Raw genomic sequence first — 15278 nt, forward strand, 5'->3', positions numbered from 1 at the left:
TCATTCCTGGGGTAAAAAAGAAGTCTTTCCAAATTTTTATGGCCGGAGTAGATACAGTGAGTGAGGGATGAAACTGCTTCCTTGAACTCATAGTTCGCTTAATATGAGGATGTGACCATTTGAAAGCATATTTCCTTTAATTTGTGCCATGCTGCAAGCACTTTTTGCTCCTTTTGTGAAGAAGGACCATTTTTTGGTAGTAAAAACTAGCCTAAAGAGTGTGAGTCAGAACACTGGCCTATATTAAATTAATCTTCACATTTTTTCATTAATTTCTCCTGATGTTATTCATTCCATATCATTCACAGGAGCTTCCTCAGGTGCCATTGACCTGTTACCATCTCCCAGCGCAACAACCAACTGGACAGCTGGGCTTCTCATGGATAACAATGACATGATTTTTAAATTTGATGGAAAGCAAGGAGCCAAAATCCCGGATGGAATAGTTCCAAAGAATTTGACTGATCAATTCACCATCACTCTGTGGATGAAACATGGGCCTAGTCCAGGGTTAAGAGCCGAGAAGGAAACTATTCTCTGCAACTCTGACAAGACTGGTGAGTCTGTGTGTGGAAAAAGAGTTAGGCAAAGGTCATGACAAAGGTCATGACAAAGTTACCAAAGAGTGTTACCATCTCTCTTCATTTAATCTGGTCTCAAAAAATGTTAATAAACTCAGATGGTGCTACTCTAAGCACTGCTGGCTTGTCTACCTAAGCTTCAAGCATTGGTTCTCATTTTTGGATAATCTCTGAGAACATATCTGTAGATTTTATAGGAAATGGTTGATCAAATAATTAGTTTAATTTTTTTGCATTATTATTACATACATTGGGAAAACCAGTTCTAATTCCTCACTGAAGCTAGTTAGATTAAACATTGATTTGGATTTTATTTATTTTGTAGCCATAACACTGCTGTAATCAAACCCAGTATGGTGTAATTCAGGAAGATGGTTAGCATGTATGGCCTCCCAAAGAACCATAATGATCCACAATGTTGAGAAAAGCCCATTCTTTGGGGGGGTTGTTATTTTATTGGGTTTTGTCTTTTAGGTGTATATTGCTTTCAAAAGCATTCACCTAAACAAAAGTGTTGATGCTAGCTCAGATCCCTGATATCACTGGTCCCTCCTTTCAGAGATGAACCGCCATCACTATGCCCTGTATGTGCACAACTGCCGATTAGTGTTTCTGTTGCGCAAGGACTTTGATCAGGCTGACACCTTCCGTCCTGCGGAGTTCCACTGGAAACTGGATCAGGTACCGGTGTTTTTCTCTTATCTATAACCCATCCTTCTCTTCACTCCCTTTAGAAATCATAGAGAGCCCTACCATAATTGCTCTGGGAAATCAGAAGTCTATTACAATTATGTTGCAACTTGTAACTGCTATGACTCTAATTGGGATCCACATAAAAAGAGATAAATGAGTTAACTTGGTTGAGTCATTTTATACAGTAGGTTTTTTAATTGAGTCATTTTAAACAGTAAGTAGAAGTTTATATTCTTCAGCACAGGATAAAGATATGGCATTGCATGTAGTTCTCTAAAAGTTTTCCATTTACCATTAAAAAAATCTACTTTATCAGCACTATGGAAGTGATGGGAACCTTTTCAATAAAGAGTGTGCTGACACACAGAAAGGCATTTATATTATGTTGTTAATCTAATCTGCAGAATTTTACTTTCTTCTGCTGTGCTCTATGTAATTTCTTCTTCTTATGAAGAGTATATCACAAGGAAATTATTGTTAAAGAGATAAGAGTTCCCTTTCATAGATTTATTAGTTCTAAGATGGATAAGAATCATTTGGATGAAAGAAGACAGTCTTCAGCAAAGCAGTACTGTCTCAGAGCAAGTTACTTTGTGTCCTTTGAGTCCAAACTACAATATTGAAGATGAAGATATAGGAATGGTTACTTTCTTAATTCACTTTCCAAACACATATTAAAGGATGTTTGTCCTGATTATCAGATGAATGTGGTAAGAAACCATGTGATGATCATGGTACATGCTTTTCATTTCCATTTAAAAGCAAAACCAAAAACAAAGGGGAAAAACAAACCAAAAAACAGTGTATCCCAAACTGCTAGTTTTGCATATCAAGGAAACTTTTGTATGTGATTAGCCTTGCACTGAAATTTAATTGGGGTCCATGTTATTGATGAGCAGTGCATACTCGTTTCTGTTTTGCCAGTGTTATTTCCTTGCAGAAAGCGCTGTTTGTTTCAGAAATCTGCTTCTAGGTGGTCTATTGTTTGACAAATGAGTATGAATTTGAGGGTGTATTGTTCCAAAACAACATACTAGGAGTATGTGTAATTAGTAAAGTATGAATGCTATTTATTTTCTAATGAGATAAAACCTTGTGAAGTGTACAGGTGTTGTCTGAAGTTAACGAAGCTAGTGGAATTGTGCCAGCAGAAAAATTCTCATCTTAGCTGGCATTTAAGTAGAATCCCAAATATCAGGTGACAGGAACTCACTGTTTGTGATGTAAATCCTAGAAGAACCCAAGGCTTTCAGCTAGGGATGACTGAGTAAGTCCTTGGAGATCTTTAGAGATTCAATCGATTGTACTCTGAGTTATGTTTCTGGAGAAAAGTTATTTTGCTGAAGCCATATCAGCAAAAGCATATAGTAAAGGCAGCCCAAAGTAGTGCTTGACACAATAACTTTTTTGGTTTCTATTCTTTGGTTCTAAACTGCATATGTCATTGTCTGTGTAGCCTAAAGCAGGCTCCTAAACTGCAGCACTACAAAAAAGCTGAGCTGCAGTTGGCCACTGGAATGCCTTCCTAACTACTACTGAAAACTCCTCCATGATGGAAACTGGAGACAGAGATTTTTTTTAGGTCACATTATTTATTTCCAGAGAAGGGCAACAAAGCTGGGGAGAGGTTTGGAGCACAAGCCCTATGAGGAGAGTCTGAGGGAGCTAGGGTTGCTTAGCCTGGAGAGGAAGAGGCTCAGAGGAGGCCTTATTGCCATATACAACTATCTGAAGGAAGGTTGTAGCCAGGTGGGGGTTGGTCTCTTCTCCCAGGCAACCACCAACAGAACAAGAGGACACAGTCTCAAGCTGTGCCAGGGGAGGTTTAGGCTGGATGTTAGGAAGTTGTTGTTCACAGAAAGAGTGATTGGCCATTGGAATGGGGTGCCCAGGGAGGTGGTGGAGTCACCATCACTGGAGGTGTTTAAGAAGAGATTGGATAAGGCACTTGGTGCCATGGCTTAGTTGATTAGATGGTGTTGGGTGGTGGGTTGGACTTGATGATCTCCAAGGTCTTTTCCAACCTGTTCTGGTCTTGTCTTCTATTCTGTTCTGTTCTGTTCTGTTCTATTCTATTCTGTTCTATTCTGTTCTGTTCTGTTCTGTTCTATTCTATTCTATTCTATTCTATTCTATTCTATTCTATTCTATTCTATTCTATTCTATTCTATTCTATTCTATTCTATTCTATTCTACTATTGGTCTCCACTGTATATTTACAACTGCTCTCTCTAGCTGAAAAAGGAATGTAAGATTGAAGTACAAAGAAAGTTTGTTAGTGGGTAATGTGACCAGACTCAGTGATGAATATTTTCTATTTTTATGGTGATGCTGTTGTAAGTTTTGTCATGCAGGGACGTGGCAAAGGTTGCTTTTTTAATGCTCCAATGCTTCATCTGCCTTATATAGTAGAGTAAATTAAAGAAGCTGAAAAGAAACATGTGGTAAAGAACTTGCAGAGTTTTGAAGAAAAAGCAGTCAGAGATTGTCATTTCAATGTAGCAAAATCATGCCAGCTTCTGTCTAGAAAGCAATGGATATTTCCAAACCTCACCAAAAAGCAAGTGTGCATCCCACTACAGATTCCTCTGGATCCCAATATGAGAAGAAGCTAGGGCTGGATTATCAAACATAAATCAAGTGTTCTAGACAGCTCTGAAAATCCTCCTAGTTAATTATTTGCATATTTAGGTACTGAAATAGCTCTGGAAATCTCACCTTCAGAACTGTTCATTCTGTAGTGGCATTCCCTTTTTTCCTAAGAAAAGCATGGAAATTAAGCCATACTAAACTTGTGCGGTTTCTCACTATCTGCACTGCCCTCTGATAAGGGGTGCTGTAGACAACATTGCATGTATGACTGTGGAAGACAATTCCAAGGGTTGGTACCAGGCACACCCATAGTAGAGCAAAATGTGGCAGAGTACTTTATTGCTGAGCTCACTTTATAAACGTGACAACAATCCGTAGCTAGCTTTGCTGAGAGGAATCCAGTGACCTTGAAATAGGGTGAAGCATAAAGTAGTGAAATCATTTATCACTCTTACTGCAGAGTGGTACCATTCATTATAACAGCTGCTTTGGGCTCTACCTAGTCCACAAGACTACTCATTCTTTCAAGGCACCAGCCAAGAATGTGAGCTTATTGGCATTACAAATTTAATTTAACTCTCTAGATCTTATTTCTGTGGCAGGTAGGTGTGACACATGTCTTAGCCACAGGGTTTATTCTTGGCTGAATAGAAGGAGTCATGCAACATTTTCAATAGCTACACCTCAGTGTTGCATCTGAAGCCTTGTGATACAATCCAGCCACCATAACTGTCGTGCATAGCAAGTCTCTGAATCCCTCATGTAAGAGTGGCTGCCGAGTTAGTGTCGGGAGCGCTGTGTGTTTAAGTTAGTTCGTGGGCAGAAGGATTTATTTTCACAATGGCTGTCAGCGTATTTACCCCCGTTTGTTACATTAAACTTAGTGCATTTGCTAGGCTAAGTTTTCACTTACTGTGTTGAGGATTCATGATAGTGCCAAAACCCTAGGCATGTGTGCCTTTAGTGTTGAACTGCTACCAGAAATTGTTGCTGGCCAGAAGTAACAGACTTCAAACTGAAGAGATCCTTGTTACTTATAAAGACTATTTGGGGGGGGGAAAGAAATTGATATAGTTTATATTTGTGCCCCCCAACTTTCCTCCTTTTGGAAATTAACTATGTTAGTTGTTAGAGAATCCAGTAATAATCTGTAAGAAAAAGTACAGAGAAGACAATATTAAGGAAAATCAGTGTCAATTCTCTAATGCATGCTGGCTAATAAAAGCTACAGGGTTTTCCCAGTGGACTGCAGTGGATGCTGGATTGTAGGAGGTTCCTTCCTTTTACTTATTCCCATTTCTTGGCAGTGCACATGTTTCCTTTGTTTCAGAATCTCGACCTTTTTCTTTTGAGTTTCCCATCCAAAGATTTAAATTGAGTATCACAATGTTGGTCAACATCTTTATTGTTTCTTTTCTCATACTTAAGATGTTCCATAAACCTGAAAACTTACTGCAAACAGTTTCGTCACTGAAATCAGTAAAAGGCACCTAAATCATCATCAAATTGTCTCACATAGGTGGGAACATTTTAAGTGAATGATTGCAATTACCTGTGCAAAGATATCAAAAGCATTTCAGGGAGTTCTGTTAGCAGCTCTGTTGTAAAGGTTTGAACTAGTGCCCCATTCTCTCATCATCATCATCCACCACAGGTGTGGTGGGTTGAAGTTTCCTCCCAGCATTGACTTTGCCAGACCAACTCAGAAGCGAATGAAGCTGTATTTACAAGCAAAAACTACACTCTACAAGGGAATGCAATGAATATGTACAAAATACACAGTATTTACAATATCATACAGATATGTACAATTAGCAAACACCCCGAAACCCACCCAGGTCAAGAAACCGGGGAAGCCCTTACACTGCTCCCACCACCCCCTGTCCCAAGATAGAAAGGAGCGGAGAGAGAGAGAAGCAGTTGGTTAGACTTAGCCAAGGTCAGCCAAAGCACGCAGCTATCTCTCCCGAGCGAAGCAAAACAGGCGAGATCAGAACATAAGAGAAAAGGGGAAGAATTGTTATAGTACAGCTCCTCTTATTCCAGATATTTACCCAATGAATTTGTTTAGAATAATCTTTTGTTTTCCTTTTATACCCAGTAGTGATTTATTTATATTTTTCTACTTTTCTGCTCAAAATCTGTAACTAAATTTTAAAGGCAGAGCCTTAAAACCACCACAACAGTAAAAAACCTCTTTTGATCCTTATGTTTCTCTAATGACAGTTTTTATGTGTTCCCCGTTATTGGTTAATATAGTGAGAACTCTCCCTCTTGACTTCTGCCCATTTTAACCATTGTTACCTGTAGCCTACACAGAACCAAATCAAAATAATAATTTGAGTAATTAACCAAGACCTTTCGTGACAGTGGAAAGCACAACATTAAATAGGGCCCTATGCAGTGTATTTCACACTCTGTTCATCATGGGTATTACTTTTCTCATGCTAATATTGAGGATAGTCAAGCCAAGAGGTATTTTTACTTGCCCTAAATCAACAGAATAGGAACAATTGTTTTAGTAGGAGAAGGGATTTTCACCAGGGATGAGCATTTTTTCATGTAGTTGTTGTTTTTTTTTTCTCAGAATGGGAAATTATTTTCTGTTTTATACCCATGTTATCATCCTGAAAGTAGTTTTCCAGCCCACAAACAAAATTGGTATTGATCCCCTTAAAAAACCAGGGAATTCACTGCATGACCTAGAGTCATTCAAAGTCAGCAAAAAATAGATAAACATGCAGAAAGTTATTGTTTCTATTCTAAGGTGAGATAAGTTTCTTTGAATAATCAAAAAATAAGCCTGCAGTGCTTTTCATTGTGGAAAAGCCCCAAACAATTACCTTCATAATAGGAACTAGAGAAAGAGGTTTTGATAAACCTGAGTGTGATGCATCTTTGTGTGTGCATGTACATGCTGAAGGACCGAGATGAGGCCTCTCTGCATTTAACCACTTCACCGACTACACACAATAGGGTCTTCTGCCTGTAGAAAGCAGTCTTGGCCAGTCAAAACCCTCTGTTCCCATTTACTTATTAAAATAGGCTGCTGTGCAAGGACAGGATAGAGCAGGAAAGGACTTTTTTGAAGACTTCTTCAGAAAGGTATCTTACATGATAGGGCAATATGAAAGAAACTTGTCATCTGGACCTTTTCTGGTATAAATTAGCTCTTTCTATTAAATTACAGCATTTATGAGGCAAAGTTGTGTTTATATGCTAGATTTTGAAGAATTGGTTAATACTGTGCTTCTAGTTTGGAGAAAATAATTCGCATTATGAAAGCCCTAAGTGACCTCTTGCTTGAGAGGCACAGGGAGAAAGGAAATGAGTGAATGCTTATGCAAAGTCTCAGTCCTAGAGGGTTGAAGGTACATGAGCAGACAGGATGAGGTAAGATTCCATCATGGTGAAGTTTAGTTGTTCGTTTTGACTTGAAGTTCAGAAGAGTCTCTTATGCCCTTAATCACTTATTTACAAATTGGTATGCAGACCTGCACTGCTCGGCGTATTCATCTTTAATAAAGCTACAGGAAGGAAGTTAGGTGTTTTCCTGCAGAGCCAGTAAGAGATAAATGATAAATGAATCATGCTAATCCTGCAGCAGTGGTGAAATAATTCCAGGATTGAAAGAGTCCTTGCAGCATCCACAGTACCCCAAGTGTCTTGTATTATAGCCCTGTCAATACTGACAGTTTATTTAAATGCTGTTTTGACAAAGTAGTATCTTGCTTCAAAACATAAGGATGGTTCTGCAGTGCTGATACATGCTGAAAACATTTTTTGAGATTCCATCTGAACATATTATTTAACTTATGCTTTGTTTACTATATGTATTTAATGCAACTGCAGTATCACTGCTAGTAATAAAATCTTGACAAACAAATCAAAGTGGCTGGCAAGAACTTACTTTATGACACACAGAAATTTGTTTGGGCCAGCTCTGAATTATTCCCTATAAATTGCTCTGATTTTGTTCATTTCTGATTTTTGCAGCTCAGCCCAGTGTGAAATGCAGTGATTGCTCTGGGCTTCCATCTAACTTCCATGATCCTTAAGGACAACCAGCATGCCTCAGAAAATATTTTAGGATTTATCTCTTTGCATTTACCTGACTTTACTTGAACATATTTCTGTGTATGCAGCATTTTGCTGTTTTCTCATTTTTCTGACCATGACAGTTCTAATATAATGGTGCAGGATTTTCAAACCTGTTCATGCTGGCCTGTGGTTCACAAGGACTTCAGATGAGCTGGGATGACTCTTCCAGAAATGACACCTATTATGTGTTATCTTTCAGCTCTTACATAGCTGTTATTCACATACATAGTGATGCTTGTTAACTGGGGAAGTTAGAAGTTGAAACTAACAACCAGCAAGCCCTTTATAACCTAAGATTACTCATTTTTAGATCAAATCTGACAGAAAGAAAAAGAAATTCTTTGTAGAATGACAAAGAATTTTAAACTCTCTCTCTCTAGCACCCTGAAATAATGACAGGTATTGTGTGATTAAAACCTAGTGTGGAAAGGCCACCAAATCTGTTTATTTCCTATGCAGGGAAAATCTTCATATGGAGTTATTAATATACCTAAACAAGCTGACTTAATGTGCCTATTAGCTTGCCTTGTTCCTGCACTATTCCAGGAACTCTGGACTAGAACAGGAATCCCCAATCAAGCTAGGCATGTGAAGCGGAATAATCACATTTGTTTACTTATTTTTCAGTTCTTTGTGGAATTTACATGTTATACTGTCTCTGACAGTTTATTCCACCAGAGTTGTATAAAACATGCACGAACTCTTTTGAAAAATGTTGCTGAAGGGCGTATTCTGTGGCAGGCAGTTTCCTAGGGCCTCTGTGCTATCTTCCTGGAAAAGCAGATTGGCTTTGGAGCAGTCAGGTGGTGTTCAAAGCATTTCATAAAGGTAGGACTGACATCTTACCCTTCCAAAAGTAGATTAGGAGATAACGGTGTGTGGGAAAATTAGGAGATAATACTGCGTGTTACCAATAAATATAAATGAATGTATCAATACGAGTCCAGAGAAGAGCAACAAAGTTGGTGAGGGGTTTGGAACACAAGCCCTATGAGGAGAGGCTGAGGGAGCTGGGGTTGCTCAGCCTGGAGAAGAGGAGACTCAGGGGTGACCTTATCACTCGCTACAACTACCTGAAGGGAGGTTATAGACAGGCTGATGATGGTCTCTTCTCCCAGGCACCCAGTACCAGAACAAGAGGACACAGTCTCAGGCTGCGCCAGGGGAGGTTCAGGTTGGATGTTAGGAAGAAGTTCTATACAGAAAGAGTGATTGTGCTATGGAATGGGCTGCCCGGGGAGGTGGTGGAGTCGCCGTCATTGAAGGTGTTCAGAAGGAGACTTGATGGGGTGCTTGGTGCCATGGGTTAGCTGTTTGGGTGGGTTGGATTGGTTGATGGGTTGGACGTGATGATCTTGAAGGTCTCTTCCAACCTGGTTTGGTTTATTCTAATAATATGCATGAGCTGTCTATTCCAGCTTGCAGTCATGTTTTCTGGATGCCTGTAATTCAGGAGGATAGCATGGTGTTATTTTACCATTGATTTACTTTCCACATCTGGATAGTCTCCTGGCAATAGCAAAGCCTGGAAGTGCATATCTTTAAGAACATGATGAACAATTATGTAAAAATGCAAAACCAAGCAGCTTTCTCATTACACAGTTAAAAAATAAACACAAGGTGGGTTGGGTGGTGCGTTGGACGCGATGATCTCGAAGGTCTCTTCCAACCTGGTCTGGTCTGGTCTATTCTATTCTAACTGTAGCCATCAAGTCTTGCAGAATAACATGCTTGCTTGAGGTAGTTTAGCAACAAGAAAGGCAGAATATAATAGATTTCATCATGAACCAACTATGAATCTATTTTACTGAGACAGACGGAAGTTACAGTGTGACAGCAGAAAGACTTACAGCTACAGTACTTAATCAGGTCTTTCAGCTGCTTTACCTGTTAGCATGATTAAGCAATTTCATTATTTAAAGTTATAATTAAGCCATCCATATTTTAAAACTGATTTTGAAAATAAGTATTATACAATACAAGGTTCAAGGCTATGAAAGAACTTCAGAGCTTGCATGCAAATTAGTGTGCAAACTCTTGTATTTCTAATGCAGGTATTCCCTTGCACTCAATAAAACAAGGAAAAATAAACCCTCATTCCAGGATTATTATTTGTTTTCCTTCATTGTGGCATGAGACTGCCAGATAGGACACAGAGTTGCATGAACCTTGTCATTGGTTATTGAAGTCCATTAGGTCACAGTGGGCAAGGATGATTCTGTTGCTGGGTTGGTTACCCTGTGCAAAAGGCAGCTCAGGTTGTACATTTCTCTGAGGTTAATGAAGTCTCTTCTTATGGACTAGAGATTTTTTAGGTGGTAAGAAATAGGATGGTCTTACAGGGAAAACTTTTCTGGTCAATATCCAAAGCAGAATTAATGGCAAGAGGGAGTTCTTTATACTGCTCAAGGACAGGTGCTGGTTTAAGAAGTGCAAAATATTAATCATGTGAAATTCTGGCAAATGAAATAAAGTGGTAGATTGCATTAAAGTCAGATACAAGTGAACTCTATCTACCACACTTAGAAAATTGAAAGGAAATCTTCCTATTGTACTGTTGTCCATAAATCCAACCAGTTCTTAGAGCAGGAAACTGGAGCTTACAGAAATCAAAATCTTTGCTACTTAAAATGGAAGTAAAACTTGATCTACTAATCTTCCCTTTTTATATTTTACCCATTACATTTTATTTTCTTGTTTTTATCATTCAGATTTTAGTGGATGTACTTGATGCAACCTTGGCAGAGAATTTTATATGTCCTCTTAAAATTACTTCCAGGCTTGCTATGTCTGACTCTAATTATAATGCATCATTTTTTTAAGTAAAATTTAAAAAAATATTCTGTTTGCCAATGGTTTAATGAAACTGCTATTGTTAATCTGCCTTGTGACAGTGACCATGTAAACAACTCCACACCTAAGGCTGTAGGAGACGTCCTTAAGAAGGACATCAAAACACTTGAACGTGTCCAGAGAAGGGCAACAAGGCTGGGGAGAGGCCTTGAGCACAAGCCCTGTGAGGAGAGGCTGAGGGAGCTGGGATTGTTTAGCCTGGAGAAGAGGAGGCTCAGAGGTGACCTCATTGCCCTCTACAACTACCTGAGGGGTGGTTGTGGCCGGGAAGGGGTTGGTCTCTTCTCCCAGGCAACCAGCACCAGAACAAGGGGACACAGTCTCAAGCTGCGCCAGGGGAGGTTCAGACTCGAGGTGAGGAGGAAGTTCTTCACCAAGCGAGTCATTCGTCATTGGAACGGGTTGCCCAGGGGGGTGGTCGAGTCACCATCCCTGGAGGCATTCAAGAGGAGATTGGACGTGGCACTTGGTGCCATGGTCTAGTCATGGGGTCTGTGTTGATAGATTGGATCCTCGAGGTCCTTTCCAACCTAAGTTATACTGTGATACTGTTTAGCCTTAGTATGGACTTGTCCCGCCTTTCTAGATCATCACAACCCATTTTCTTATTTACAGAACTCTTGAGATGCATTAGGAATGACCATGGTAGGTAAACTGAATGTCTATGATTGACATTAATTTGAAGAAAGATCAGTTTCACTTTTCACAAGGAGCTTTGGGTTTTTTTAAGATATTGACTGTCATAAGACATAAATTTAAGCCCCACTCTTTATGTTTGCCAGACTTTCAGGAGAATTGATGTCTGTTGGCCGTTTTGAGCTGACATGATATTAGTGAGCATATTTGCTGCAGAAAGTAAACAAATTCCTTAGGCCTGCATTAAGTATCTGCAAAGCCTGGAAGCCTCCTTTGTTGTAAATCTGCCCCGCCCTCAATGCTACTGCACTGGCTGTGAATCCAACCCTTGGCTTTCTTTCCAAAAAAAATACACTCTGTTAGAGTAAAGGAAACATTAGCAGCTTTTGAATAAGGTCAAGATAACTGTGCAGCTTTTAAATTCAATTCCACATATTAGAAATGAAGTCTTCAAGCTGTGATCCATGAACTTTGCCAGACCGGGACAGAGGCACAATTGTTTCAAAATCTCGGTCCCTAATTATGCTACAAATAATTGTCAGTCCATTGATCACAGTCACAGAATCACAGAATATTGGGGGTTGGAAGGGACCTCAAAAGATTATCTAGTCCAATTCCCTCCCTGTCAGAGCATGATCACCTTGGGTAGATCAAACAGGAACGCATCCAGGCAGGTTTTGAATGTCTCCAGTAAAGGAGACTTCACAACCTCTCTCAGCAGCCTGTTCCAGTGTTCTGTCCACTAGCACAGAGCCACAAAGATGATTAAGAGAGTGGGATGCCTCCTTTATGAGGAAAGGCTGAGTGACCTGGGTCTCTTGAGCTTGGAGAAGAGGAGACTGAGGGGTGACCTCATTCATGTTTATAAATACATGCAGGGCAAGTGTTGGGAAGACAGAGCCAGGCTCTTCTGAGGGATGTCCAGCAATAGGACAAGGGGCAGCAGGTGCAAGCTGGAGCATAGGAGGTTCCACATAAATATATGAGGAAAAACTTTTTTCACCATGAGGGTGACAAAACACTGGAACAGGCTCCCAAGAGAGGTTGTGGAGTTTCCTTTACTGGAGACATTCAAAAATCATCTAGTTCTGACGCCCCTGCCATGGGCAGGGACACAATCCACTAGACCAGGTTGCGCAAGACCCTGTCCACTCTGGCCCTGAACATTTCCAGGGAGGGGGCATCCACCAGGCAATCTGTTCCAGTATTTCACCATCCTCACTGTAAGGATGGTTTGGTGGGTTTTTGGTTTTTGGGGTTTTGTTTGTTTGTTTGTTTGTTTTTTAAATATTGAGTCTAAATCTACCTTCTTCCATCTTTATTCTATTCCCCCTTGTCCTATCACTACCAGCCCTTATAAAATGTCCCTCCCCAGCTTTCATGTAGGTCCACTTTCAGGTATCGGAAGGCCTCTCTAAAGTCTCCCTGGAGCCTTCTCTTCTCCAGGCTGAACAATCCCAGCTCTCTCTCTTCTGTCCATAGGAGAGGTGCTCCAACACTCTGATCTTCATGCGTCATAGAATCACATTGGAAGAGACCTTTAAAATTATGAAGTCCAACCATTCACCCAGTAGCCAGCTGAATTCCTGTCCCTAATTTACTCCTGCCTGCTCAAAAGCAGATGAAAACCTGCAGGCTGTCAGTGCACAGATTTTCCAAGCAGACTATTAAGAGTATTCCAGACACCGAAGTATCTTGCTGCATTTTTTCAAGCAATTAGTCAGAGTTCAGAATCTTGCTAAGTTATTTTCCAATCTACAATGATTTTTTTATTACAAATTCAGCCTTTTCCCTTTCAATTTGGCTACTCCAATTAACCTGTGGACTGAAATTTGTTCAGAGCAATTGACTTGTTGTTGTTATAATTGGACACAAAGCCTGCACAGCATTTTTATTCTTTGCATAAGTGGTCTCCAGCTCTCTCTCTCTGAGACATCTCTGCTGACATCACTAGATCTGAATCCACTCCCAAGTAAAGGGTTGCTGTAATGTTCCACAGCCAGAATAGTGACCTTGATGTCAAATTGAGTCTTCATTTTCTGTCTGAATGTTTAAGTGAATGTGGCTGGTTTAATGGAGATTCCTGCAGTAACTTGTCACCCAGTGCTCAGTGGAAGTAAATAGAAGAATTGGAATTGCAGTTAAGTGTATTCAATTCAAACAGAAAAAGATTTTATTAATCATCTACCTCTGATGTGTATGCAGTAGAACACCACATTACTTTGGGTAATTCCTTGCAGTATTGTTCTTCCCTTCCTTGACACTTTCTCATTCAAGGGGACTAACTGTGTTTTGATTTCAGAAGTATACAGTTCTGAGGTGTCATGCCATTAACCTTATCTTGCTTATGCTTATCAACTTTTCTTGAAGCATTTAAGCAGTTATAGTGGATTTCATTAAACTATCCTCATGCTGATAAAGAAAAGCCATTCTGATTTAAAGTTTCCGTTTTCATACATGTTAAACAGGTTGTTTTGGTTTGGAATTTAGGCATCAGGAATCAGCTCAGAAATAAAACACACAGACCAGCTAATAAAAACTCTATAATGCCTGACCTGCCTTACAGTTTTGTGTTTCACGTAGCAATAGCTTGGAGTTTAAAAATCACTTTAGTCTGGTAAGAGTCTTACAAGAGTGAGTTTCCTGACAAGACTTTAGTTCCTTCAGTTCTTGAAGTATACATGGACTAAGATATCTTAGAATCATCTACCAAAACCACTTTTTCCTTTAAAATTATGTGGACTCCAGTACCTTCTTCCTGCTTTTATTTCCCAGATTTTGTTGACTTTACATCATGTAACCTTTGCTTGACTATTTGGAAGAAAAGGTCAACAATTCCACATTTCCTGAAATTTGTACACTAAACATATGAAGTTCTGCCAAACATATCTGCTGTGCTGTTAAAAAGTGTGGTTATCTAGAATAGAATAGAATAGAATAAACCAGGTTGGAAGAGACCTTCAAGATCATCGCGTCCAACCTATCACCCAACACCACCTAATCAACTAACCCATGTAACCAAGCACCCTGTCAAGTCTCCTCCTGAACACCTCCAGTGACGGCGACTCCACCACCTCCCCGGGCAGTCCATTCCAATGGGCAATCACTCTCTCTGTGTAAAACTTCCTCCTGACCTCCAGCCTGAACTTCCCCTGGCACAGCCTGAGACTGTGTCCTCTTGTTCTGGTGCTGGCTGCCTGGGAGAAGAGACCAACCTCTGCCTGTTTACAACCTCCCTTCAGGTAGTTGTAGAGAGTAATGAGGTCACCCCTGAGTCTCCTCCTCTTCAGGCTAAGCAGCCCCAGCTCCCTCAGCCTCTCCTCATAGGGCTTGTGTTCCAAGCCCCTCACTAACTTCGTTGCCCTTCTCTGGACTCATTCTCTGACTGCTATTGATACGACTTTGATGGAAAACATCTCAGCTGAATTTCATGCCTTCAGAAATCCTCCTTATCAGTTTTCAGTTTCCTGATAGCTTTGCTAGCAGCAAAAATATTCAAGTTCATATAATTTAAGGACTTCTTACAATAATTTTTTACTTTGTTGCACTAAAATAGTAGTTTAGTAGTCTGTTGCAGACTCTCAGTATCTGAGCTGAAGTTACACAAGGTATTTTCCACAGTTTTGTTTTGAAATAGGTCGTTGAAAATTACTTTGTTTTTCTTGTTATAATGTCCAAATTTCAGGGCAGCTGGTTATTTTACTGATTAGCTCAGAAACATAAATGAAAGCTTTGCTACACTGAATTATCCACACGGTCTATTCATGTATCCTATGTATATTTGTATGCATTGGGAGTGAAGATTGTCAAGAGCAGAAGAGT

At 39.9% G+C, this 15278-nt stretch overlaps 1 protein-coding gene across 2 annotated transcripts in view; it reads left to right on the top strand.

Moving 5' to 3' along the window:
• The window catches only part of CLSTN2 (calsyntenin 2), a 374895-nt gene that overhangs the window by 308772 nt on the left and 50845 nt on the right, over window positions 1–15278 (top strand). For both annotated transcript variants that reach the window (XM_068145467.1, XM_068145468.1), the window contains 2 exons: window positions 309–557; window positions 1141–1262. In XM_068145467.1, coding sequence (XP_068001568.1) covers window positions 309–557; window positions 1141–1262 — 371 coding nt within the window. The remainder of the gene's footprint in view (window positions 1–308; window positions 558–1140; window positions 1263–15278) is intronic.

The sequence above is a fragment of the Melanerpes formicivorus genome, unplaced genomic scaffold (genome assembly GCF_026170545.1).
Source record: "Melanerpes formicivorus ecotype bairdi unplaced genomic scaffold, bMelFor1.0.p_v2 SCAF_12, whole genome shotgun sequence".
In the NCBI taxonomy this organism is placed as follows: Eukaryota; Metazoa; Chordata; class Aves; order Piciformes; family Picidae; genus Melanerpes; species Melanerpes formicivorus.